This window comes from Pogoniulus pusillus, chromosome 16, assembly GCF_015220805.1.
Source record: "Pogoniulus pusillus isolate bPogPus1 chromosome 16, bPogPus1.pri, whole genome shotgun sequence".
Lineage (NCBI taxonomy): Eukaryota > Metazoa > Chordata > Aves > Piciformes > Lybiidae > Pogoniulus > Pogoniulus pusillus.
Window position 1 is genome coordinate 14,806,492 of NC_087279.1, and position 27,746 is coordinate 14,834,237.

General features: G+C 37.0%; 1 protein-coding gene across 5 annotated transcripts in view; it reads left to right on the forward strand.

Moving 5' to 3' along the window:
- The window catches only part of CACNA2D3 (calcium voltage-gated channel auxiliary subunit alpha2delta 3), a 415,635-nt gene that overhangs the window by 367,132 nt on the left and 20,757 nt on the right, over nucleotides 1-27,746 (forward strand). For 2 of the 5 annotated variants that reach the window (XM_064156683.1, XM_064156684.1), the window contains 6 exons: nucleotides 4,389-4,450; nucleotides 6,497-6,541; nucleotides 11,083-11,145; nucleotides 14,527-14,597; nucleotides 22,694-22,769; nucleotides 26,432-26,484. In XM_064156683.1, the coding sequence (XP_064012753.1) occupies nucleotides 4,389-4,450; nucleotides 6,497-6,541; nucleotides 11,083-11,145; nucleotides 14,527-14,597; nucleotides 22,694-22,769; nucleotides 26,432-26,484 (370 nt within the window). Of the gene's footprint in view, nucleotides 1-4,388; nucleotides 4,451-6,496; nucleotides 6,542-11,082; nucleotides 11,146-14,526; nucleotides 14,598-21,175; nucleotides 21,222-21,989; nucleotides 22,026-22,693; nucleotides 22,770-26,431; nucleotides 26,485-27,746 lie in introns of those variants that run through there. The other 3 variants (XR_010305229.1, XM_064156686.1, XM_064156685.1) reach the window with 3 other exon arrangements.

Below are 27,746 nucleotides of genomic sequence, written 5' to 3' on the forward strand. Positions count from 1 at the left end.
ATTCAGTGTCTCGTTCTTTGGCTGAGCTAAAAGATGAAGCCAGAGATTTTGAACTGAATGGATTTAAAGTATAAACAAAAGAAGTGCAATCAACTTTTTGTAAGTAGTTAAAGGTCTTCTGGAATCCTTCACATTTAGTCATCAGACACTGCAAAAGATAGTAATGAGAGGTAATATGAGGAGGCAGGATGAAGAGAATCTTAAGGAGTCTAAGCTTAATACACGTAGGTGATAGAGATAAAAAAAAAAAATCCTGGTACAAATCTGCCTCCAGGATTGCTTATTTCCAAGCCAAACTAAACCTCATTTAAGATAATTCCATCAGAAATAAGAGACCCCAAATAGCCTCAAAATGTTGGGTATCTCTTACGTATGGCAATTCTTAGTCTATACTGTATTCTGTGGGGAAAAGGGAAGGGAGATTTTAAGATACTTTTCTAACCTTGCCGATATAGTGGTTTTATTTAGTGCAGCTTTCTAGAGGTATTTCACAGAATGGAAATCCTTTTAGCTTCCACTATTTCCTTAGCTATGTGTTTGGAATTCCTTTGCCCCATTTGCAAGGAGAATCTACTCCTCTTTTGCCTGAAACAGTCTGATCTATTGTTTTGTCTTAAGTAGGAGGTTGCTCTTTTAATATAAATCCTATGAGCTCCTATCATTCTGTGCACTGAAGTAATTTGTTGAGGAATCTTTTAGTCCATTTGCTTAACTGTGGAGATCTTAAAATAAACATAAACAATCCTGATCTGTTCTGAGCAGTTCCATGTTATGCTTCATATTTGCCTTGATACGAAGCAGCCGCGAGCTCTGTAGCAGTTGAGCACTTCCCAATACAGAGTTCTGTCCTCAAAGCATTCCAGCAAGTGTGAAAAATCACCCTCAGCCGTGGAATCAATGCATAAGGAAATTACTTATTTAACAATAATTATTACTGAGCCAAGGGTTTAATTTTGTAACCCTCAACCATCTGTTGGTTCATAGAGTATGCACCACAGAGTAGCAAACACTTTATTAAAGAAAAGAAATCCTAAGGAGTTAACAACTGCTTTCCATAGGCAGTATTAAAAGAATTTATTTTACTTAGTTTGCTTACCTAAGACAATTTGCTAATATGATTGAAACAAAAATTGGAAGTGCAATATCCACTCAAAATGACACATTTTGTGTTACATGGAAAGGAGCTTTAATATCCCTCCATTGGCTTCTACTAGTTCATGTCCTATACGCCTCTAGCTCCATCCCACCCTTGGTGGAAATCATGCAAAATTATTTGTACCCCTTGGGCATTTTGATTAAACCAAGCCTGAAAATGTTGAAAAAGAGTTTATAATATACTTTGAAGTGTATATGATATGTAAGATCAGTGCTAAGTTTCCTTAGTTTAGAGCTTTTTTAATGTAATATTTGTGTTTTCTGGATACCTTCTAGTACCTTCTCTGTAGAGTGGCTGCTTACAAAGGTTTGTAGTGATAGGGTGAGGGGCAATGGTTTCAATTTAGAGATGAGCAGATTTAGATTGAACGTTAGGAACTAGTTCTTTACCATGTGGATAGTGGAACGCTGGAAGAGGTTACCCGGGAAGGTAGTTGAGGCCCCACTCTTGCAGATACTCAAGGTGAGGCTTGACAGGCCTCTGGGCAATCTGATAGTGCAGGATGTCCCTGCTCACTGCATAAGTGTTGGACTAGATGACCTTTGGTGGTCCTTCCAGCCCAAGTGATTGTATGATTATTTAATAACTAAATAACAAAACTCTAATTAAGGAAGTACTTCACAAGGGAAAGATCTAATCCATTGTATGTTTGTGTTATACTTCAGATGTTATCATTATGACAGTGTTTTACCTTGACCACAGTAGACTAAGTTTATGGTACATTTCTGGTCTACCTCTTTCAGTGGTATTTTATGTCAGAGGTTAGTGATAGAGGCACTTACTTATGTATCAAATATTGATTGTGTGGCTTCATTCAGGGAGTTCAACAGGAATGTTCATGAACAGAAAACAAGGCATAAACTTTGCTTGCTGAAATCACGATGACTTTTACTGATAGAAGCGGTTCTACATTAAAATTCTTACATGATTGAATAGATTAATAGAAGTGTTGCATGACACTGACATTTCAGATACTGATGTACTATCCAAAAGCAATATGATTTCCTTGTGGGGAGTTGCTGAAAACATAGGGGGTTTACCTCTGTTTCAGAAAAAGCAGAATGTGCAGATCATTTGCATGCTAGAAATGAACCTATAGGACCACAATAAATGAAGAAAACATGTGCTGCATGGCTGTCAGATAGCATCTTCTCATCCACTGTGAAATAAATAACTAGATAATAAAATGTAGCTGGAGAGAATCTCTGCTGGATTTTATTCAAAAGGAGAAAGGGATTTCCTTACTTACTCATAAGCAAGAATGTCCATGAGTTACAGAGAGCAGAAAATTATTTATAACCTGCTAGAATACAAAAATTCTTTATGTAATTTCACATCTCATTGACCCAGTCCATTACATACTTCATTTCATGTACTTTTTTTCCTACCTGCTAAAATTACGCATGACATCAGCATGTGTGAATTTGCAAAAGCAAGTGCCAATAATCTAAATGTAAATATGTTTTTAAATGATCCCTGCTGTGCACCCTGGAAGAGGAATGGATAAATGAAATTTTCTTCAATTTTCCACAGCAACTACATTGTTTTGAAGTTCTGTTTGTTTTTAAACAAAATATTGTAGCAATGAGTTTGCTAGAAGTTAGGTCTTCACACTTTAAATGCTTTAAAAACTGTAGCTTTTGTGAAGAAAATAGTGTACTAAGCTTATAGATTAGTCATCAGGGCCCAGTTAATTCTTTTTACTCCAGCAATTATATATTCCCTAACCTGACATGAAAGAGCTGTGCCCACCTGGTACAGGGCCAGCACTGAAATGCTTTGCAGAAAAGGAAGCTAATTCAGAAGTTTTCTGCAGTGATAGATGGATATGTTATCCATCTCTTATCTTAGGCAGGTGAAAACAGAAGAATCAACTGCCTTTGGAGCTTATGCAAGATATGACACACTAAGTTGTTGTTCAGCAGAAACAATGGAGTGCTAGGTCTCATAGGAACACCAGCTTAGGCTGGAAGAAACATTTGCTGATGTCAGGAAAATCATAATCCCACTTGAGGGTATGAGAAATACATGATTTAAACCGATAGTATCTCAAGTCATCATTAGGAAAACTACAAGCTATTATCATCAGTATTTTTTTAATCAATAAATTCAAAACCCACTCACTTCAGATACTTCTGTCTGAGAGACTTGCACGTTATGCTCTTAAGTATTTTCTTAAAATCAGTTTTTTATTGTTTGAAATAGGCTTCTTGTGCTAATTCATGGACTAAACAACCCAAACCCAGATGATCACTAGAAATGTTAACCAGTATATTCATGGTGTTTCAGTACCTCTTCGTGTGTTTTTGCACAAAAGGCACAGCATGTGTTCCTATGGCTGTTTTATTGGGATCAGCAAGGCATAAATTTGAGGTGGATGTGGACATTAGCATCTTCAGCTCGTAGTCCTTTTATGTAAACTATGGTGTCTTTGTTCTAATTTAAATCTCCAGAGACTCAAATAAATTTGATAGAACCAATAGCAATTTTTACAGTGCCCTTCCCTCTTCCCCCTTCTTTCCCAGAAGAAAGGGATTAGATGGAGAGCGAGAGGAAAGGTAAACACACCCAAATAAATGAATCTCACTCGATTTGGAAGTTAAAAAGCTTAACAATAACTTAAAAAGGTATCTGAGGTAGGGAAGTTACAAAAGGTATAGGGAAGGGAAAACAAATACAACCTGATTTTGATGGTGATGGCTTTGTCTGCCTCGTGGGTGATGGCCACGTGGTGAAACAAAGAGAAACCAGGAATATGATGGTGATGGTGGTAATCACAGAGGCAGGGAGCGCAGAGAGAGAGAAACAGGAAGTCCTCCTGCTTTTATGGATCTTTAGATAGGAAGGGGGAGTGGGCTAACCATCACCTGGTAGTGTTCAGACCCACCCCTGGGGAGGGGTCAAGACCACCTAGGGTCAGGTTCAAAGTTACTCCCCCTGGAGTGTTAGTCCTATACAATGGAGATGTATGTAACTTGAATGATGTTTGCCTGTGTATTATTCATACCCACATTAGCAATATCTTCCTCTTTACCCGAACTGTAAATGGTTTAAAATAAGACTGTGTGGTCTCTTCAATTTAATTTGGTGTGTTGGTTTTATTCTAGGGCTTACTTTTCCTCTTTATGATAGGAGTGGCTTTTAGTTTGATTAATTTTCAAATAATCATTTCAAAAGAAGCAAACACACTGATTTGATATGTTGCCTTGTTTTTAATTTATGTCTTTCACAGCTGTAGGCATCCAGATGAAACTTGAATTCTTCCAGCGGAAGTTTTGGACTGCAAGCAGGCAGGTATGTTCTTGGATCAAAATTTTCTTTGTCATTGAATCAACAACAGCTTTCTAATCGTCTAGGTGAAGACCTGCAACATTTCTGGTGTCAAAAGCTATTGTAAAGAAACAATGTGTTTGAAATGTATAGAATCATAGAATGGTTTAGGTTGGAAGGGACCTGATCCCATTCCAACCCCCTGCCATAGGCAGGGACACTTCCCACTAGAACAGGTTGCTCAAGGCCTCATCCAACCTGGCCTTGAACACTTCCAAGGAGGGAGCAGCCACAACCTCCCTGGGCAACCTCTGCCAGTGTCTCACCACTCTCACTGTAAAGAACTTCTTCCTAACATCTAGTTCGAATCTCCACTCTTTGAGTTTAAACCCATTGCTCCTCGTCCTGTCATTACAAGACCTTGTAAATAGTCCTCAGCCCTCCTGTAGGCCCCCTTCAGATACCGGAAGGCTACTATAAGGTCCCCTTGAAGTCTTCTCTTCTCCAGTCTAAAGAGACCCAACTCTCATAGCCTGTCCTCAGAGGAGAGATGCTCCAGCCCTCTGATCATCTTCATGGCCCTCCTCTGGATTGGCTTCAACAGTTCCATGTCCTTCTTGTGTTGGGGGCTCCTGAACTGCTCACAGACATGTTTGGCTGTCTGGGCTGTGTGCACACTGCAGTGTAATGGCCAATGAGTCTGGTTTACTTTCTAGTTCATCATTACAATAAAAAAGAAAATGTCAAGGTCAAAACTAGTTGCTTAATTCCATTATGGAAATTAATCCTTAATTCCATTTATGAAAACTAGAGTGTTTATTGATTTTAGGCCCATGTACACAAGGAGTTACCTTTTTGGCCTGACATGTCAATTTTCTTCCTCAGAAAAAGTGGAAACAGTGAAACAAACACTGACACTTACTCATTTTTAGAGATACCATAACTACACCTCCCCACTCACTTAGAATCATAGAATCAACCAGGTTGGAAGAGACCTCCAAGATCAGCCAGTCCAACCTAGCACCCAGCCCTAGCCAATCAACTAGACCATGGCACTAAGTGCCTTATCCAGTCTTTTCTTGAACATCTCCAGGGATGGTGACTCCACCACCTCCCTGGGCAGCCCATTCCAATGCCAATCACTCTGTGAAGAACTTCCTCCTAACATCCAGCCTATACTTCCCCTGGCACAACTTGAGGCTGTGTCCCTGTGTTCTGTTGCTGGTTGTCTGGCAGAAGAGACCAACCCCTACCTGGCTGCAACCTCCATTTAGGTAGTCGTAGACAGCAATGAGGTCAGCCCTGAACCTCCTCTTCTCCTGGCTAAAATTAGAACCTATCTTCTAGTATTTAGTAATTAAAGTTTCCCATATGTAAATTAACTAAGCTACATTACTGAATCATGGTTGGCATTCATAATCTCTAATAAACAATACACAAAGTGTTCAGTATTTGAAACTTGCACTCATTGAAGTCATGTGTTTCCTAAAGATTCAGAGATGCCATCTCTGTTTTGAGAATAGATTGAACTGTACTGTTTCAGAAAATAAACCCCAAAGTGCAGGCCCTACCCTTACTGCAGAATCCTTTAATTGGGTGTACAAATGGTTTCCAAGCATCTAGCACATAGAAGAGAACATCGAGGTGAGGAGAAAGTTCTTCACTGAGAGAGTCATTGGGCACTGGAATGGGCTGCCTGGGGAGGTGGTGGAGTCGTCATCCCTGGGGCAGTTCAAGGCAAGGTTGGATGTGGCACTTGGTGCCATGGTCTAGCCTTGGGCACTGTGGTAAAGGGTTGGACTTGATGATCTGTGAGGTCTCTTCCAACCTTGGTGATACTGTGATGGTGTGTAAAACAGCTGCAATTGTTCTGGCATGAATGCTCCCATTCTCTGCAGACAGGAACAGAACTGGTTGGATGAACAGATTACAGAATTTCCTAGTAATTTTTAAAACAATTGCTGTCAAATAGAAATAAAATTGAGATGATCACAGATTGTTAAAATCTCATATTGTGTAATAATCAAATGAGACATGAAACCATTTTATTTTTTTTTATATCTTCTCTAGTGTGCATCTCTTGATGGCAGATGTGCAATAAGTTGTGATGATGAGGTAAGTATTTAACAGATATTATTTCCATGTATACCTCTACTGCAGCAGAGCATACAGTTATTAGTTGTCTGTCTCATACATTGTCTCATTACTCTCTTGGTGTAGTTTGGAATCACAGTCTGAATTTTCTATTACTGATTACAAGATCAATAGTATGCATTGTAAAAACTTATGCTTTGTGAATCCAATTTTGGAAATATTTTTAAGCTCTTCTGAGGCATTTTGTTTCTGCTTTACTGCTCATGTTCAGAGCTGATCTCTAATGTTCACACTAGAATTACTCCTAAATGCAGAGTATGAGACTGAAATGTGTTTTGTTGAAATATGAGTTCAGGACACAGGTGCAGTGATCGTTTTTTTTTAAATAGATGAGATTGAGATCATGAAAAAAGCATTTCAGGGAGAAAGGAAGACCTTAAAACATGACTAGTTATAAAAGTGGAACTTTTTAAACAGTAATTCATCCATTAGGACCCTGTGATCTAGCAGTTGGAGGACAGGTAAAGCAATAAATAATAGAAGATAAAATTTGCAGTTAGGCCCAATGATCATGCCACCTTTTGCAATGCAGTGAGTCATATCTCAACTATCTCTTGCATTTATAACTATATATATAGCTATAACAACCTCTTGCATTTATAGCTATATATATAGCTATAACAACTTACAGACTTCTCCATTTAAATCTTGTATAATTTTAATCATTAAGTGAAGTTTTCCAAACATGAAGTAATAAGCCAGAAAGGATTTCCACCAAGGTGTACATAAAAGTTCTTACTTAACCCAGATTCCAGGCTGTCAGTTGCTTATTAACCAATGTTAAAGTCTGCTCATAATGCTAACGACCCCACACTGGTAAGAGAGATCAGATATCTATTGAAAAAGTTGAGGACTGTAGAATTGTTAATTACCTAAGTTTTGCAACCTTGCTATAGTGTAGCTTACTATGGATTTAATGTGCAAAATTTACCTTGTATTGTTTTCAGTATCTTTCAGTGGGTTTCCAGTCATAGCCAACCAGCTTGAGAACTGTTACATCAAGTAGCCTGTCTAAGGTTAGAAGAGCTGTATCACAGTTCCTTTGTTTAGCTTGAACCAAGATGTTTGGGGGCTTATAAGCTGAACAGAGATTACTTTCTTCATTTGTGGTAGAATAATATCATTACAAAATTTCTTATGTAAAACATGCTGCAAAATGTCCTACTACTTCATCAAAACAAGCATATTATAGTTACTGCAAAAATGGTTTTGGTCTGTCCTTGCTACAAAGCAAGTACACAGTGACAATAGTTTAAGGCATCATAGACTTTTTTATAGCACTGGAATGTAATAGGAACAGTTGTATTGTACTCTGCTGAATCACACAGGGCATCTTTTGCTATTGCATCCACACTCAAGGAAAATCATAGAATCAACCAGGTTGGAAGAGACCTCCAAGATCATCCAGTCCAACCTAGCACCCAGCCCTAGCCAGTCATCTAGACCACGGCACCAAATGCCTCATCCAGTCTTTTCTTGAACATCTCCAGGGATGGTGACTCCACCACCTCCCTGGGCAGCCCATTCCAATGGCAAATCACTCAGACTTTTAGCTACTTTCACTTGACAGCAGCACGTAAGGACATGTAGTAGTAGTGTGAGCCTTGATGATTTAGGGATTCCAAATGTCTTTCTTCCCCCCCCCCCCCCCTTTTTTTTTTAATGACAAAATAGACTGTTGATAGGACTCAAATATTAGAGCTTCTGTGCTGAGTCTGTTATCCCTCACACCTGTTTTTTTTCTCAATGGCAAGAAAATATCTGCTGAACAGTTAAGAATTTTAAATGCTTTAATTTGTACCATAAGACACTAATTTAAAAAGAGTGGCACAATAGTCATACAGAGAATTAATAGAAGAGTTTGTGTGTGATACTTTTGATTCCAAAATACACACATCTATTTTTTTCTGGGTGTTGAGAGCTTTGAATTTACTTGGTTTTTTCTTGTTTTCCTGATGTCTCCCATTTTATTTCAAACTTCTGTTTTCTTTCTGGGTTGTTTTTTTTTTGTTGTTGTTTTTTTTGTTTGTTTGTTTCTTAATCTGTATAGCATTCCTTACTGTTACTGTATATTGAAACTGTGAAAAATTACATAGAGAACTTAAACTTGATCAAAGTCACTGTAATTCAAATGTGTTCTCAGATCTCAGTCAACATTCCTGCTGTATTTATTCTGGACTTCATGCCTGCTCTGTTTTACAAGCTTAGGGACTCTCCACCTATGGAACATTCCCCTTGAAATATGAAGTTCACTGAACTTGAACTTTTGGGCAAATCTGTGCATAGTTCACTTCTAGTACCTGTGAAACATTGTGCATTAAACCTTACATACAACTTATGGAAATTCCGTTATCCCATGCAGCAATCTTGTATCCAAAATACTTTGTCCGAGATTCACTAATTTTTTTGAACAAGTAAATGCACACCACTGTCCTTTGGTAGTGCTAAATTTAAGTTACAAGCTAAGAATTTGAATTCTTTTTTTTTACATAGTGCTGAGTATTGAGAGCTACTTATCTTGCTGGCAAGCAGGTGAATGAATGGACCTGAATGAATATTTTCCCCTTGTTAATGCTTCTAAAATGGATTGAAATAGAAGCCTTCTTTATCTTCAGATTCCTCAAAAAAGATACAGATTGCATTATTGCATTATGCCTGCTTCCAGTAATAAAGCTATAAGACTAGTATATTTTAAGATATGCTAGTGAACAACTATGATTAGAGATTCGAGACATGGCTGCTAATTCTTGAATTGAGGCAGTGTTTTTCCCAACTGTATGTAACCCATAAACTATGAAATTAAGTCCAGCACAACTACTTTTATTTATTTTCTTTACTGTGGAGAAATATTGTTTCTAAAGCACTATCTTTAGAATAATCTTTCATGCATAAGGACTGCAAATCTGTATCCTCAAAAGAGCTCTTTGTTGACTTAGCTCCTCTCCTAATAAAGTTAGTGGGAGGTTTATGATTGACTTTGGGGAGAGCTGTGTTCTGGTGTTACAGTCTACTTCTGAAATTCCACCCTTCACACACCATTGAGGTTAAGTAGCTGCCTCTTCTGAATGCATTAGCTCTACTCGAGTCTTTGCCAGCATCATCAACTTTGCACGTTGCATTTGCCAATTTTTGGCTTTCTTGCAGATCAAAGGTTGGAAATGAGTTGTTTCAGCTTCCTGTTTGACAAGTCTTCTCTCACTGTGGGGTGTCTCTAGCTTAGGTTTCCCTATTAGAATTAATATCCTGCATTTGTGTTAGGAAATGACCTTCATTCCAAACTTTCGCCTGATTTGGGCCGCTTTGGGGTTTTTTGCTTGTTTGATTAGTATTTTTGTATGTGTTTGGGTTTATTTGCTTTAAATAAACTTCAAGCCAGTATTTCTGCAAAACTCTCCTCTAACTGTACTAATATGCGGCCAGAATGAGAATCAGAAACATTTAAGCATCTATGAAAAATCAGACTTCATTTTCACAATGTCTTGTACAGTTGCTGCTCCATGGAACTGTTTTCCTTTGAAACAGCAGAGACATTTTGCTGGAAGTAGTGAGCACAGCAGAAAGCATATTTTATCATGTCTCTGTGCAGCATATTTGCAGCAGGAAAGATTCTGAAGTAAAAGCAAACCTGTGATGATTCCTATATTGGAAAGTGTTTTGCTTTATTCTTTTACATGACTGTTACAGAAAATCCACAAAACTGATACAATATTTGCTGATTTAGGGGAAGGAAAAAACAGATTTAATGCTGAGGTAGGTACTTTCAATACTGGAGAGAGCCTTATGTTTAAACTCTGAAGAGCAGCAATTAAAACTTTGCCTGTAGCTGGCAACTCACTCGAAGTTAAAATAGCGCACGCATGTGCGGAGGGAAGCACTGATTTGGGCTTAGCTGTCTTTACACATTTCATACAACTGACCTATGAAAAGCTGGCAGTCCTACCTCTAAATCCAGTTCCCAATTAAAAATACAATTTGAAAAGCTTTAGGGGACCTGTGGGGCCTCTTTTACAGAAGTTTCTGGTCCCATCCCCCAATGAACAAATTAAAAAATATGACCTGGTTCCCTGGTGGTTCTCCAGGCTGACACTGTGTTTTCATTAATGCATCATTAGGGTAATGACACTGTGCTCATGTTTTTCTCCAAACACAAGAGAAGCCACCAGGAGCAACAAAGTTGCTCCGTCAGGGGCCAATGCAAAAGAAGTTATACAGAAAACATTTCAGATTGGGTTATAAAAACACAGACCTTGCTCTTTATATGTTTGTTTGTAATTCTTCTATACCCTCCCCTTTTGTGCACATCTTTGCTTTATTTTGCCTGAAACAAATGCATGAACATTAAATCTGGTGACATCCCAAAAGTTAAGACTCTGTTCAGTTAGAAGTTACTTTAGCCGCTATAACAACCTGAAGGTTTTACCCATTTAGAAGTCACTCAGAATTAGTTAATTTAGTGCTGTATGCTAAAATAAATATTTAACCTGCATTTGATTGTTTTTCAGGCAATCAACTGTTACCTAATAGATAACAATGGATTTATTTTAGTGTCTGAAGACTATACACAGGTAAGTTGATTTTTTTCATTTAATATTTTCATACAGCACATTTATATAAAATTACTTGGGGTTTGGTTGGTTGGTGGTTTGGTTTGGGGATTTTTATGTGTTTAATTATTTTGTTGTGGTTGTTTTGGTTTTTTAAACCATCTTAAAATGTTAAGTAATGTAAAATGAATTAAAAGTTAGTTCAAAGAGGACCTAAGTAGTTTTTCATAGGAGATGTAAATGTCTCACACCAGAGATGTAAATGTAATCTTAAAGGGCTCTTTTGCTATGGAAGAGTTTGTCTTCCATACGATATTTTTATCCCAAGAACAAAAGATTCTCGGTGGCAAAGATGTCTTAGCATTTCCAGCTGCTATCAGTATGGCCAAGAGCCAACAGTCTTTAGTCTTAGATTTTACACTACATTTCCATAAAAGTACAATGCACAGTGCTCACAGCAGACCTCGAAAAACTGTGCAGTTACACCAGCTTTGCAAGCTCTGGTGTTTGAGTAATGAAGGAATAAGGAATTTGACTTCTGAAGTGGATTACAGTAATTGGAGGATTAAAATGGTGAACTCAGTGTCACAACAGAGAGAACAGGAATCATGATGGATTTGAAGATCATTCAAAACATTATTTTGCATTGTCTTAATGGAAAATTATTGGAAGACGAATGTATAAACACTCAAGCCATCATCATTCTCATTAACTTTTGCCTGAGAAGTGCTGGGATGATGCCCTAAATATTGCAGAATAGTCTGAAGTTTAATTTCTTTTATGTCTTGGGGTTTCAAATAGGAATATCCACACCTCAGTGAATTATATTCTTTATAACTAGATTTGGTACTGAAAAACAGCTATTGAAAAGAGCCTTGGGTGTCTTGGAACAGTGACTGGAGCAGAGATAAAAATCTTGACGTGAATGGCAAAAGAGAAGCCAAATGGAGCATTTTACTTTTAAATTGATTTTAAATTAAAAGCTTGAACTATTCCAGCTTTAAATCTGGTACCTTCTGAAAGAAAACAGTAAAGGTATTTTTCACCTTTGCATAGTGCAAAAGTAATTGCATGTTTCCTGTGATCATTCCTTCCCTTGCTCCATTTTGTTTGATACTTTGAAAAGTCTCTTAGCACATTATAAACAAGTGAAACACATTTCTTTCTGAAATGATAACCCTTCCAGTGTGCACTAGAGCATTAATTGAGCATATTCTATACTGTCATGCAATAGTCATTCTTCATGGTATGTCTTCTTATGCACAAAAAGGAGCACTAAAATTGATTTTTTTTTTTGCTTTACTTTGTGACATTTATTGTTTCCATCCCTTTAGAATGTCTAGCATGTTCTGGATATAATCCTAAACTCTACCCTAAAAATAATGTGAACTAAAAATGTAACGCTGCTCAAATATTAATGCTATTATGTTAGACGCAGCTGTTTTGTTTTGTTGGTGTTTTTTTTACCTACTTATATCTATCTACCAAATCTGTATTCTGTTTAGTTGAGCAAGGACCTGACATTGTAGAACAGGCTTGTAACATTTAAAACAGCTTTGTCTCATTTTTTTTCCCTGCTGCTATTGCATTATTACTCACAGGTACTTAATTGTGACTTGTGTAAGTCCTGATCCGGCAGTCCATAGTTGGCTACAACCACCAATTATCACTAGGAAGATATTTTTCCTTTGGTAGGCCATCTGATACTAGCCACTGCAGATGTCCATGAAGAAAGTAGTATGGGCAAATGAGGGATAAAAGCTACATTAGAAATGTGTTTGGACCTAAATATTTAGTTATGACAGATATATTTCTAAGGTGGGCAGTAAAATTGTCTCTGTTCATATATCACTATAGGAAGATTATTATAATTGTAATAGTGTATTCTTATGTGTGCTGTGTATATATTGACTTTCTTGTGGTTAGAGAACAGGTAGGGAACTGAGATGATGCATTCTCAGTTGCTCATGTGTCTGGTGTTGCTTCAGCACTCTGTATCTGTGGACTTTCCAAACATGATCTGAACGAGTCTAAGAATCTTGTTTGGAGGTAGTGTAATTCTTCATCTAAATTACAACTAAATTGAACATATTAACAATGACGATAATCTGGGTGTTACTGCTTTGGGGGAGAACTAGCATTTGCAAATGGAGCTTTGGTGGAGAAAGCTGTCACTGGAATGTCTTTATTAGACTGAAGCAGGACTTGATAAATCAGGTTTATTGCTATCTAAGGTTATATTAGTCCGTGTATGGTTTGGGATCTTTGACATTGACTACCTCTCCAATAGTTAGAATAATCTTTCTTCATCAGTCAGCCAGGGCGATTGAAGCTGGTATTTTTAGCTATAAAAGCTACAAATGTTCCTCTTGTTTCCAGGAGACTTTAGACACCCACATGCTTTGGAAAATGTTCCAAGTTTCCCCTGTGTTATAAAAAAAAAGAGGCAATACTTGCTCTTTAGGTGGAGGAATGCCTTTTTTTTGGCTAGGACTGTAACTTTTCTGCCTTCCTAACTCCCAGGTGCATACTTGAGGTCAACTAAGTTCCTTGTAATGGAATTGAGGTTTAGTTCATACAAAACCTATGGAATTTATGCAATTTGAGAGTGTAATGCCCTTTCCCCCCCATAAATTGTGGGATTTCCCCCTTTAAACAATGCAGAGACCATGCCCTATCCTCCTGGGAGTTGAGGCTCTAAAACAAAAAAATGCCTTCCCAAACTAGAAAGCTGCTGTACATGCAGGATTTTCCACAGCTATATGAATGGCTGCAGATGATGGAGTCACTTCCGTAGCACATACCAAATTCATAACTTGAATGTTTGTTTTCTCAACAGAGATTTATTTTTATTAGTTCACATCTACTGAACGAGGACAAAATGAGTAATTCATCAGGCTGAGTGGTTTGAAGTATGAAATGATTGTGAATGGAGTTAAAATTTATAGGATTGATGAAATGTACTGTTCCAGCTCCTTAAACAGGTCATGCAGGAATTATAAAAAATGCTTTTTAATGACTGTTTATGAAATCCTCTCGCAACCTGTTTATATCTTTTTTGAGTAACCTTTTAATCACAAGGCTTTGTGATCAGATTAGTGTGTTTTCTTTACAAGCCTTAGGTTCAGATGGGTTTTATTTCTGATATTAGATGTTATGTAATGCACCTCAATATATTGTTTAAGCTCTCGCATCTGCTCCGGGGTAATAATGTAAGCCCTATAACTTTCCTGTCACTGTGAAACCCTCTTTAGTTTTTAGGTACAGTAGTCCTGCAAACCTGTTTATGTAACTGTCCAAGCCACTCTTGTCAGGACCCAGATTATTCCAGTTTAAATTGCATCTAGTTTTGTTTTACATTTACCTACACTTCTGGTAATTTCTTGCATTTCCCCCTTACAGACTGGTTACTTTTTTGGGGAGGTTGAAGGGGCTGTGATGAACAAGTTGCTAACAATGGGCTCCTTTAAGAGGTAAGAATTAACTTTGTAACAACAAAATGCAATAAACCAAACCCCAAATCATACAAAAGAAGGACAAGATTGGCAGTGTGGCTGGATTCTCATACCTCTTTTCTGAGTGCAACGATACCATGCACATTGAATGTTCAGAGTATTGGAGACAGCCTACAGTAAGTTTCTTGTTAAAAGAGAAGTTTATTTGACTACGATGCTAAACTGTGTGCCCCTCCTGTTCCCGCTGGGTTCAAGTGGAAAAAGGATTGGTCCATACATGCTGCACAGTTTTAAACGGCTCTAAAGCAAATCATTGATGCAACATTAAACATTCTGACCTGTAAAATATTGGAGACTCCTCAAACTAGGAGATTTCTCAGAATGCCCTAGTGTTTAAGGGGAGGAGTGTTCTGCCAGTCATTCATTTTCACTCACATACTAACTCACCTTTGAACATCGTGGTGACTATTGATCTGTTTTTGCTATCATGATGACAATAAGAGCTAATAGTGATTTTATGTGTTATACTTTGAAATAGATTGTGCACCCCGGGAAAGAAAGAACTTTTCCCTTTAACCTGTAATTCAACACTGGAGTCTTCAAGGCTTTCACATGGTCTAAGGATTGTTTCTTACACTTTTCTGCTCTCACTGTGCGAGAGAACTGCTGACCATATATCATGTTTCCTCCTATTATTTTCCTGTGCATTTCTGCTATAAGACTCATCAGTGATCCTATCAATCACTGAATTTAGTTATTGAGGGTCAATTTAGATATTGAGGATCTCCAAACAGGTGATTTGTTTGCTTCCTTGGTAAACCAGCTCTATTTCTGTGCTGCCTCAGCACATTATAGCTAAATGCTGCTCCCAGTCAGTGACTTGCTGAATCACCCCCAATCCTAGTTTTCTGAGGGGAACAACATTTTCACGTTTAGCACTACACTCTTAGCATATGCTGTAAGAAGAAGTAATACATAGTTATAGACTAGATTCTGTGAATAAGAGATCTGTTTAAACAGGAGATGAAGCATTTTATTTAATTCAGATAAAAACATACAGCCAGACTCAAGGGATAATGCCTTAATTTGTCCAAATTTATTTTGTCCTGTCTGTCAAAGCATTCCAGATTTCCTACTATATGACCTATGGTAGTACACACCACCACAAAGAAAAGAAAGCCTACATGGTTCAAATATTCCATCTAAATGGTGCCAATTTGGCATGGATCATGGGATTATGATTCTACTGGTCTTGAGCTCCAAAGGAGTTGCATACAATGAAGCCACTGGCTCTGTGCAGCTGATATACATGCTAAAGAAAATGTAACCACAAACCAATTATTTAAACACAATAAACTAGCCATTGCAAATCAATTAAAACTGAGAATCAAAGTGCTGTAATTTCACTAAATAAGCCACCTGCTTTTCCTGCTGTAGAGCACATAGCTGTGAGCAGCAACAAAAATAATGCAAAACTGTCTTTGATCTGTGCTAGATGAAGCCTTTAAATTATTCCAGCAATATAAAATAGTTCTCCTGAAAAATAATCAGAGGCATTAATCATTTTTTAAAAGATTACTAATTCTTTTTGGTGGTTGTGTTTGATTTTTTTCTTCCCTCCAAGGTTATTTTTTATGGAACAAGAAGTAAAGAAAAATGCACTAAATGATGCAGTGACAAAGTCTATTACCTGTACTGTTTCCCCGAGAACACAACAATATAGTTGTTGCATTATACATGTCATTGCTGCTCTTACCATCGAGACAAAATCAGAGAGCATGAAGCTTTTGACCTTTTATTCTGATCCTTTCTTGCTATTTGCTTCTTATACGGTATTTACCACCCAGCAGGGGAATTAATTACATAGCTTTGCCCTGTTGGATCTGGTCTTGATTCTTTCTTGTTCAGTTCAGGAGTAGAAGGTTCTATAGTACCTGATCTTCACTGCAGAGGAGTTTATGACCATGCCCAGTAACTCTGGGGATGGGAGTCCTTCTGCACTAGTCAGTCATCTGAGTGGCAGTGCATGTGTGTGCTACCACCTCGCTGATTCATACCAGCTTTCAGGTTCTCCATCCACAAAAGGGATGAAATAACCCTTTGTGTGTTCTCTCAACTAGCACTAATTTGGTGGGATATAGAAGGTTTTTTTTAGGATTGAGCTGGAAGTGCTAAACAAAAGGGGGCTGTTTGCTGTTGACTATATTTCTTTTAAACCTGCAGCAGCATGAAATTCAATTTTCGTGTTTGCTGTTTATTTTTTGAAGTGAACTTAAATACCTCCTTCCCTCCTCATTTTCTTTAAACTCAGTACTTCTTTTGAATAATGTGTACAAATATATGTATGTATATTTTCTTAGTTTATAAGGTTTATATTTAGGGAGAAAAATTATATCAGTGCCTCCAAAGCAACGTGACATGTTCTATGATTTCATTTAGCAAAATGATGTTTGTCTTATGCTCTGAGTATTGCAGGCAGTGAAATACTTTAAATATAATTTAAAGTTATTATTAAAAGAATTAGGATGTGCTTATGGAAAAGTATCTGCTTCACATAACTCAGGAAAAAAAAGTTTCTCAGTTTCTCAGCACTTGTCTACATGGAAACAGTGAAAAAATATGTTTAACTTCTCAAAATATGAACATTCAAAATACCTCACATTAATATCAGAGAAAATTAAGGGCTCTTGGAGCAACAAGATCCTCAAAGACATAAACCTAATAAATCTGTAAGAGAAAATTACTCCTTGACTTCAAAACACTTTCATCCTCTCCAGTAGGAGGAAAACTAAGCACTATAAGACAAGTATGCAAGCAGCATAATTCCCTCTTAACATTTCCGTTTCCACCAGGCATCCTCTTGGCCTCTGAAGAAGCATTTATGGTTTGGTATTTAATCATGTTGTCAGGACATATGACTGAAATGGTGCAACCCTGAGTTTCAGCTTCCCTGGATGCTAAGGCTCCCTCTAATAAGTTCTCACTGCTCTGAGAGCTTCTCTTGTTTCTCAGTTTTTCTTGTTCTCTTTCTTTGCCTTTACTCACATGTGTCTTAATGAAGAATGTGTACTGTCTGCTTCTGATGTAGAAGTAAATTTTGGACAAGACCAGTAATAGACTGAGGAACAATTAAAATTTGAGTTAGTAGGTTTAGTATTGGAGAAACACAGCTGTAACATAACAGTTCTGCCATATAGTATTCCTTACAGTCCCTGTATTTAGTGATGATTTATTTAGTAAAAGCAAAAGTAAGCTCAAAATATCCCCTACAGTTATGACATTAATACCCTAAGGAAAAAAGAGGTCAATGAATACTGATTTTTTAAAATGTTTTTTTAATGAGTGGGCAGAAGTCATTTAAGGATAGAAAATAAGCAGCCTATTTTCAGAATTGTTTTCTAGATTAGGTGTCATGTGCATTGCAGAGCATGTATGAGGCCTTCAGCCTCAATCTTCAACTTCTACATGAATGACCTGTAATTGTACTATCCTGAAGAGTGACATTCCATTTTCATCAATGAAATAGCTGTCAGAGAGGCAATGGTATAGCAGAGTGTCTAGTACAGGTTTGCAGTTACCTACAAAAGAACCAGATAATATCTGTCACTTCCCTCTTGTCATTGCCAACAAGAGCCCTGGTCCGTTAGCGTTTATGTCTCTGTATGTATTACCTCTAATTTGCACAGTATGATGCAGTGCATTAGTATATAGTGTGTGCATATATACATGGGCAATCACATACCCACTTAGGAAGAAACATAGGGATGTGTGCTATGTGAATGAGGTGTCATTCTCTATGCTGGAAATACAGGTCAGGCTTAGTTTTGATACACATTAAGCTTTGGAGCACCTTGGTAATTGAGAATAGCTGAACAATCAAAGCAAAGATAATGGATGAGAAATTTGTTTTCTTAAAAGGCAGTGATTTATTTATATGCTTTTCATTGGTTTTCTTGGTGGTCAGAAGTTTTACTTTGACATCTTTTGGACACTAATAATATGCCTGTCAGTGCTAGTGGGAGAGCCAGAGCAGAAACAGTACAAGACTTCCTACAGTGTCTTGCTACATCCTCACAAGGATCCTCCCTAGACTTTAGAAAGTAGTTTTCTCTTTATGCTATTTAACGCTGTCCCTCCTTCACCTCCTTGTGAGAATGCCAGACAGGATCTGTCTCTTACACCTGAGTTAACAAACATTTTTCCACCTCAAGTGAGTTGTAATTTTTAATAAACTACTGAGTAACACATCCTGCCAATAATTAGGGCTTCCTGTATTATTGCTTACTCTAATTGGGTCTTTGGAGCACTTCTTCCTTTTTGATTTTTAATTTTTTTTTATGTGTGTAGCACTTCTTTTTGATTTTAATTTCTGTGTGTTTGTGGATTTGACTTTTGTTTCCGTGGTAAGAAGCTTATTACACCCACACATTATATGAAACTCCCCAAATCTTGAACTAGTAACAAAATAGCTTAAATTTTATCTTTCAGCTGTTATAATTGTCAGTGTTGGTATTTTGCAATTCCAAGTAGAAATCCATAGGGATGCTGAAAATCCATCTGAAAGCAATAGAGTACCTCCATTAACATGGTCTGTGCTGTCTTACAAGTTTTAATTTGCTTGGAACAGCTTAGTACTCAGTTGTAAATATATTGCACGGTACAAGACTGGAATTTACTGTATCAGGAAATTGACAATAAAAAGGTTTTCACTAAAATGTATTTGACCTCCAATGCTGTGTAAATGGAGGCACACATTTAGATTTGGGTAAATTATTTCCCTTAGCTAAAGATGATTGCATATAGTCTGTGTTTGTCCTATGACTGACGTTGAAACCAGTTGCCTTGTAGACTTCAGTGACCAGGTGTGGAAATACAGGCAGTTACCAACAGCAGTGCATCAGAATGTCTCAAGTGTGCTATCTGCAGCAAAAGCAAAGCTCTCCTGTGAGGTGTTGTAATGGACTTGGGCATGTAGGTGGACTTAAAATTAGATCATGGCAGGTGAGAGGTTCTGTTCACTAACTGTAGTCAGTTGAACAGGCTACCCAAGGGTGTTGTGGAGTCTCCCTCTCTGGAGATGTTCAAAACCCACCCAGATGAATTCCTGTGTGATCTGGTATGGGTCATCCTGCTTTGGCAGAGGAGTTGTACTAAGTGATCTTTTGAGATCCCTTCCAGCCCCTGACATTCTGTTATTCTGTGTGATATGGTTAGCTGCAAGCAGTTATTTAAAGAGAAGTTCTTCAGAAAGGATAATCTGGAAGCCTTTCTTTCTGCAACACTGAGTTGTCTGTCTGAATGAGAAGAAAGATTTTCTAAACTCTTAGAAAGACATTAGCAATAAAGCAATACTGGAAATGGTACCTGAGATGGCACCTGAATACAGAAGCACCACAATGTCTTAAGCCACTGTTTAGCCTACAAGTATTACAGTAGCTTTTATAAAGCAGAGGGTTGAAAGGCTTTTACCTTCCTATTGCATTTACAGGAATGAAAGCAATACTGAATTTTAATCTGTCAATGCCTTGGAACCCATTTATACTGAATTTTAATACCATTCATAGTGACAGAGAATCAGAACTGATTCAGTATGTTGCATTGTTCGGATTTCAGCATTTGTGGGCTCTTCAACCACTAATCTCTGAAATGCTTTGCAAAATTCCTATTTGTTTTCAGTAGTGGAAAAATCAGGTCTTTTTAAATAATTTAATAATAAATTAATGCCTATGCTGGTTTATTTTACACATCCTGTGATATAGTTGTTTGAATCATTAGAAACTTTCAGATGGATGTTGAACCTGCCCTCTTCAAAAGTTACTAAGAGAGGATTGCATTGTCATAAAACCAAAACTTATTCCATGCTCTTAAGGGATCTGTCTGTCATGTTCCTTTCTGAGGTTTTGCTCCTTTCTTTTCTTTGTTGTTTTGCTGTGGGTTGTTTTGGTTTGTTTTTTAACCTGGATACAGTATCCGTTTTCTAGTTTGTTCCTGAACCAGAATCTTCACACTGGAAATACCATCAAATATACTTAGTAAAATGAAACTAATTATTTGATTAGCACTTCTTAGCAGAATAATGAAGTCCACAGATTGACCAAGCAGTTCTGGTGTACGCAATTGAAAGATGCAAAATCGACTGCACTTTCAAACACCAAACAAATGGTCGCCAAACCTGTTACACTGGAAAAAAAAATTCTCAAAGAATAAAGAGAATTGAATGCTACTTGCCAAACTAGATATTAAATGAAACAGGATGGGACCATTTCATACCTATAAAATTCTTTGATTACTCTGCAGAGAGCATATTAGTATCTATAAACTGCCCTTGCTTGTGGGCTTGTCCCTTGCCGCCCTCACTAGGAGGTCTAAGTGGGCATACAAGACAGTCCTTAAATCTACGGGAATAAAATAGTCATGACAACCAAGACTACAAATACTAAGCCTTACAGATTACCCTACAGGGGCTCGATTCTGACCATGGTTAAAGTGGGGGAAAAAAATCAAGGAAAAAAAAAAGCCTAGAGAAAGTGGTGTATTACTGCATGCCACACAGGCAGCACAGCTTACACCATGTACTGCTCTGTTTGTCTTGGCAGATCTGTGTGCGCGGATCTGGCTGTGGGCGTGATTCTGCCAAATATGGTCAGTGTTCAACTTACACCCATGTTTAGGTCTCTAGTTATGCGTTTGTCTACCATGTGCCTCTCTCTGCCAGTCCACAAAACAATGGCTTCCTAGCCATTCCTCTGAATAGAAGATAAATTTAACAATATGAACAGTATGACCACATCCTAAATGTTTAGTTGAAGCTGCAATGTTCAATCTATTAGATATTTTTGCCTGTAAGCCAAAAAGAAAATATGGGCATAATAAAAAAGCTTTTTAGTGATGGTTGCTGTCACAAAATGAGATCAGAAAAATTATATACAGTTTCTCCAGAATGGATTACAACATTTTATGTGTACAGGTTGTAACCTTTCATGGCATGCAGTGCAGAATGCCTTACAGTGTTGCTGAATGCATTTCATGATCTGTTTTTGGCAACTTCTGGGACGTCCTTTCCGTAGCTGAATTTGTGTGCTCTCCTTTCCTCTTCACCTAGAAGCAGGGCACACATTGCAAAACATTGAAGTCCCATCTCATACATCTATAAATCATCTATGTCCAATTGTGTTCCTTTGTCCCTCTGATGATGCAACAGTCAAATGGATATGTTCAAATACTGCTAGCAACTTTTAGGTATATTTACTTGTTGCAACTTATCAGATAAAGATCCTTTACATCTGTTCTAGATGTTAAATGCTTTTTATGTGGATGGATATTGTTAATGAATTGTTCTATGGACAGACAGATTTAGAGAAATAATCACAATTCCATATACTATCTCTGAGTTCTGGATTTTACATTTAGATCTCTGAAGTGTATCAGTGATGAGTAAAAATCACAAGCAGAAAGAAATTTTCCTGTTTACTATGCATCTGAGGAGGCTTCTAGCATATGCTGATTGCAGTAGGTACCTGACATGGAATATTTTGCCCTCATGAAAAAAAGCAAAAGTAAACCCATCCTGCTTCTATCATCTGTTCTGTGAATACATTGAAATTCCACCTCTCTCCTTTGAAGCAGCGCAGTGTTTTTACAAATTAGTTGTGCACTGAGATGCTGGGACTGTATCAGTGTCTTTCTGTTTTCACTGGAGTTCAAGAGTGGCCTGTTGTGAGAAGCCACTCAAATGCATAGATTCTTTCACTTTCTGGGGCTAAATGTGCTGATCTTAGTCCAGAACCGATCGTTTAAGCATCATGTTGAATGTGTATTTTCCCCCTTCTCACATTGTTTATATCATTGTTTGTTACACTGTACGTGTATATTCCCTGGTTTCTCCCAGTTCTGCTTTTCCTTTATTTTCTTAGTCTGATAAAATCCTTGCAAAGTTTTCACAGTGTTTCTTACCTTTATTCTCATTTCTGTAACCTGTGTTTCCTTCTTTCCTCTCCTGCTGTTAGAACTTTTATTTTTCCTGTCTACTCTGTGGGCAGACTGTTCCATATCATTATTTTTATTCCACTGTGTTTTCTTCTTTTAGTCAAGCAGTTTTCTGTTCTTCTCTGTAGAATTACACTTTATGACTACCAGGCCATGTGTAGAACAAACAAAGAGAGTAGCGACAGTGCCCATAGCTTACTGGACGTAAGTATAGTCAATTTTTTGAGCACCTTTCCATGCAATCATCAAAGATGTTGCAAATATCTCACGGCCATTGTAGCTCATTGTTTTGATTTGGAATGTGTTTATCCCAGGGCATACAAGGAATGATTTGTTACAAAGACAAAGCACTAAGCATTTTTCAAGTTCAAATCAAAGCCCAGCATCTTTTTTTTTTTAATGCTGGGCCACCATTTCTGAGATTTTGACAGAATGTTCTTTGCACAGCATGAATCTTCTTTGTTAGAACTTCATCAATTTGGCAATAGATTGTGTTTTTTTTGGGGAACTGGAATCACATCTACCTTTTCTGTAGGTAAAGACGTAGACACCTATAGAAATGCAAGTCAAACTGAAAATTGGGAGGGTTTGTTTTGGTTTTTAATATGAACGACTGGTTCTTTGCAAGGCATACAAGTCAGTGATTTTAACTTTTTGTTTGTTGTCCTTAGTATTTAAAGAAGATGTCTTTTAACATGGAATTTCAATGCCTTTAAACTCTTGTCTTGCCATCAGATCTGAATACAAACCCTGTCCCTTTACACAGCCTGATTAGTCAAGCTGAGTCTTGCAAGGACAACACTTCCTTGTTGCTAAATTGTGTACCTAGGTAATAACCTCAAGGACATTTATGTAATAATGTAACTTTACTGATTACAATATAGCCTATCAGAACTGATATGGTGTTAGGTAAAGTATATCTTTTGCCTATGAGAACCGAATCAGTTTAATAAGTTTGTGATAGTATTGGCATTAAAAAATTCTTATGTAAAGGCAGCAGCAAAACACTGCAGCAATTTTACCAGTCTGGAAAAGTTACCTTCTGGTATTTTCAAATATACAGAGATCTCATTAGGAAAAATAAACCTACACATAGTTAAACAGTGGAGTAAATATTACAGTTGTGGCAAGTTCCAAATGTCTCTCTATATATCTTCTATGGTTTAATAATCATATGCACTTTGAGATGTTTTCATTTACATACACATGACTCCATTTTTCAAATACCTGCAAATTTGGATTTACTGTAGTTAATCTGTTATCTGCTAAAGCCTGAATCTTAAAGAAGGCTACATTGACATAATAACAAGTACCAGGCTGTGCAATAAGACTTAAATTACCAATGAAATAGAAGGGGATGCTGTGAATCACATTTGCACCCAAAAAACCAAAAGAGAGCGAGAGCTCCTAACAACAACCTTCCATCCTAAGGCCTGTGGCTTTGGTTCAATTTGCATAAGCACCCAGAATGTAGAACTGAAATTATTTCTCTCTTACAAATGGGCTTTAATCCAAGAGATTTTCTAGTTTTTGTCCACGCTATATTTATGAAAAAACACCTCTGCAATCATTGTTGTGGTTGTTGTGGGATACAGAGACATGGCAAGCATGTGCTATAGTTTTGGGGTTTTTTTTTAACAATATGAAACCTCTTTAAACTTTGAATGAGTTTTTATCATGTTCAACATGGAAGATGGGCACAGCTTTGGTGAGTTTATCATTTTCCTGATGATTCAGTCACTCCTAATAACCATGACTATGGAAAATGTATAGTGAGAACCTCCATTAGAATCAGGTAGGGATAGACTTCTCAAAAGTAGTTTTCCTATTTTATTTATGCCAAGTTTTGTATATATAGATCAAGTTACTGGGTAGTACCCAGTACAGTTTCTACATAAGCACAATGTTTGTCCACAAATGTTTATCCTTCCTCTTGAGAATGATGATTTTACAAATACAGGAATAGACATAGAGACAAGACAGGGATTTTTTTCAGAAGTTTCTGGTTTAGACAGCATAGAAGTGGAGCACAGGAACCAAGCCTGTGTGACTACCAAAGGATCTATCACAACATTCTGCCAAAATCACAGAAAATGGGTGCTGGGGCTGGACCCCTCTATTTATCGTCACTGAAAAAATAAATTAAGGATGGACTAGATTTATAGCCCTTCTGGTAATTTCTTTACTGGTATATGACTGAGTCTTTAGAGAATTCCAGATACTTTATTATTTAGCATATTTTCCTTTTTCAATTTACTCAAGTCCTAGATAACTCTTTAAAAGAACCGCTTTTATTTTTGCACATGTATCAGTGCCACGGAATCACCCAGCTCAATTCCTTTGGCTCTTGATGATCATTTAGATACACAGAGAGAATAAAACTCCTGCATCTTTTGCTACAGTTTTAAAAGGAACAGTCTTTGAACAGAAAAAGGTTGTATTAGTGAAATCACATTTTATGGGAATGTATTTATATCAATGTAATGAAATACTTTTCCACTGGCATTTCAAAACAATTCCCCCCCCTTTTTTTCCCTATCATTATTATTGATTTTTCCTGATCTATTGCATTTCTATGTTTTCTTTAACATATTGAAATGATTTTATAATGCATAGTATGTGTTACATGAAATGTGTATTGTTTGTAACTAAAGATACATTATTTTATGTTAAATAATTTGGCATTATGAAAACATGATTGTGCAACACATTTATTTGCGTGTGAAATTTCCATTTCTCTGATTGGGAATGAAAATGTTCCACAGGGATGTAACTTTGGTTTCTTTTCATCTCTAGGAAAAAATTGTAGCTTTTGCTCTTTTCTTACAAGACTGTCCTTAACAAGAGACAATATTTACTGTCTTGGGCATTATTGCAGTCTGATCACTTGTTTCATCCTTTCATGCCACTGAGTGACATTAGTTCACCGGCTCTGTGAGTTATCAGCCCTGTGCAGAAACACTCTTTGTGGCCACTGAAAAATCTAAATGGCTGGTTACTGCTGGGCAAAATGGCTGTGCTTCAGCAAAGTTCTCCATCAGGATGGTTAAGCATGATTTTAGATATCTGAATAGTTGTTTTAAAGCCGGTATGACTTCTTACATGCTCTAAAATGATCTGTTGACACAGTCTAGCATCTGTAAAATTTTAAGCAGCTATAAGACAACACAAATGAGTGAGGCAAGGATAAATTCTTTTCCAAAACTCTGGAAATGGACTTTTCTCCCTGAGATTGTTTTATAGAAGAATGACAACGCTGATATTCTTTTCAAAAATAAAATATTCAAAGTGTAGCAGAAGTGCAGTAAATACAGTTTGCAAACTATTGGTTGTATCTGTTATGACCCAGAAAGACTGAGGAAGGAGGGAAGAATCTTAAAAGGTACCTTAAGTTCTTGCAACTGGGCCTTCATTATGACTTATACATTCATTTAGGTACATTCAAACTTCAGAAGCTTTTCCTAGCCTAATTAGACTGAGGTAATGAATAGAGATTTACATTATAAAGGAACGAGACAATCCTGTGAATTGCAGCCCAAGACAAGCTCATATTATCTACCAGAGCTGCTCCTCCAGCAATATCCTGGGAAATAGGAACCCCTAGAGGTTGAAGATTTTAGAGTCATGTGCAAAACTTTCCTTTTTCAACTGATAGTGTGTGTATATGACCAACTACATCAAAAGGAAATTTCATTGCCATGTATTTTAATATTAAATATAATAACTTTTCCTTCTTCATATTGTTCTTTGTCTCTCATGCTCCTCACGCATTTGAATATCCATAACATTGTCTTTCCATGAAGAATTCAGTTAAGATATAAATACTGCATGTTTTTCTTTTTATTAAATGAGTTACTTCTCTTCAGCCTTATAATGCCTTCTTTGCTGCAGTAAAATGGATTATGACCGAGCTTGTCTTGTAAGTAAATTTTACCAAGAACTTTATGAATATATCTATGAATTACTGAACAGTTTTACTTTTGACTGCATAGTGAATATTTGTACTTTTCACCTTTTACACACATTGTGCTGCTTTTATGACATGATTTTAAGTACAGTAATATTTGACAATGCTTTGCTTTCCAATATTGCACTGTTAAAATCTGAGGTAAATTTTGGCTATATGAGTGCGTAGTTCCACTTTTATTACATTGTGGTCTTCACTTACATCTGTATGTCTTTGCTCAGTAAGTGTAGCAGATCACAACATAGAAGCCAAATTTATTACTGTGATTCTTATTAAATTTTAGCTGAAAGTCTGGCTCTTTGTAATGCTGCTTGTGTGGGCTGTTGACAGTATAGCAACTGTTACAGGGATTCACTGCATTGTCTGTCACACTATGAATTTCTGTAGAATGGATCTTTTTGCAGTAAACTGAATGGTGCTGAATGTTTTACCTTGCCTATTTCTTCTAACATTTCCAGTTAAGCCATAATGAGCATTGTCTTTTTTTAAAAACATTGCCCAAAAAATCACAGAGAAATATATGGAGAAGAGGAAGCCTTTAAAAAGTGTCTTGTTTTATTACTGTTATCAGAGAGCAGAGCTGCAGATTTAAGTGACTTTTATCTTTACCAAAACAGAATTCATTTTTTCTTGTAGTCATTTCTTTTTCATTGTAAATTGTGTGAGCTTTCATCAAAGTTTGGAATAAGAGTTAAGGAGAATTAACTGAATAGCTATTACCAGAGGGCAGAGACTGATCATAAATGCAGCTTCCAAAGTAAATATCAGGGAAAGAAATCATGTTAAAATGAGACTTTGATGCTAGCATTTAGCAGCTTCAAAAATTCTCAAGAAACTTTCTGTGTTTATAAGAACTGTAGTTTCGTGTCCATATGATACAGTGGATGTTAGCTTCACATTTTTTATGCTTACAATAGACCAACACATTTCAATCCAATCTTCAATGCAAATTGTAGCATAATTTTAAGAGAAAATGCATCTAGTTAGAGCTGATTAGACACTGGTTAATCGATCTTTCCTGCTCCTGGAAATAAAATAAGTTTATATCTTGGTCCCAGAGTTAATATAAGGAATTATTTTATACATACTCATGTATTGTAGCCAGGACAGTTATAATCCTGTGGCATTTAAAAATGCCTCAGTAATGAAGACATATTGTTCAACAGTAAAAAATAATGTATGCTGCCATGCATGAGAATTTTGATGGACACTTA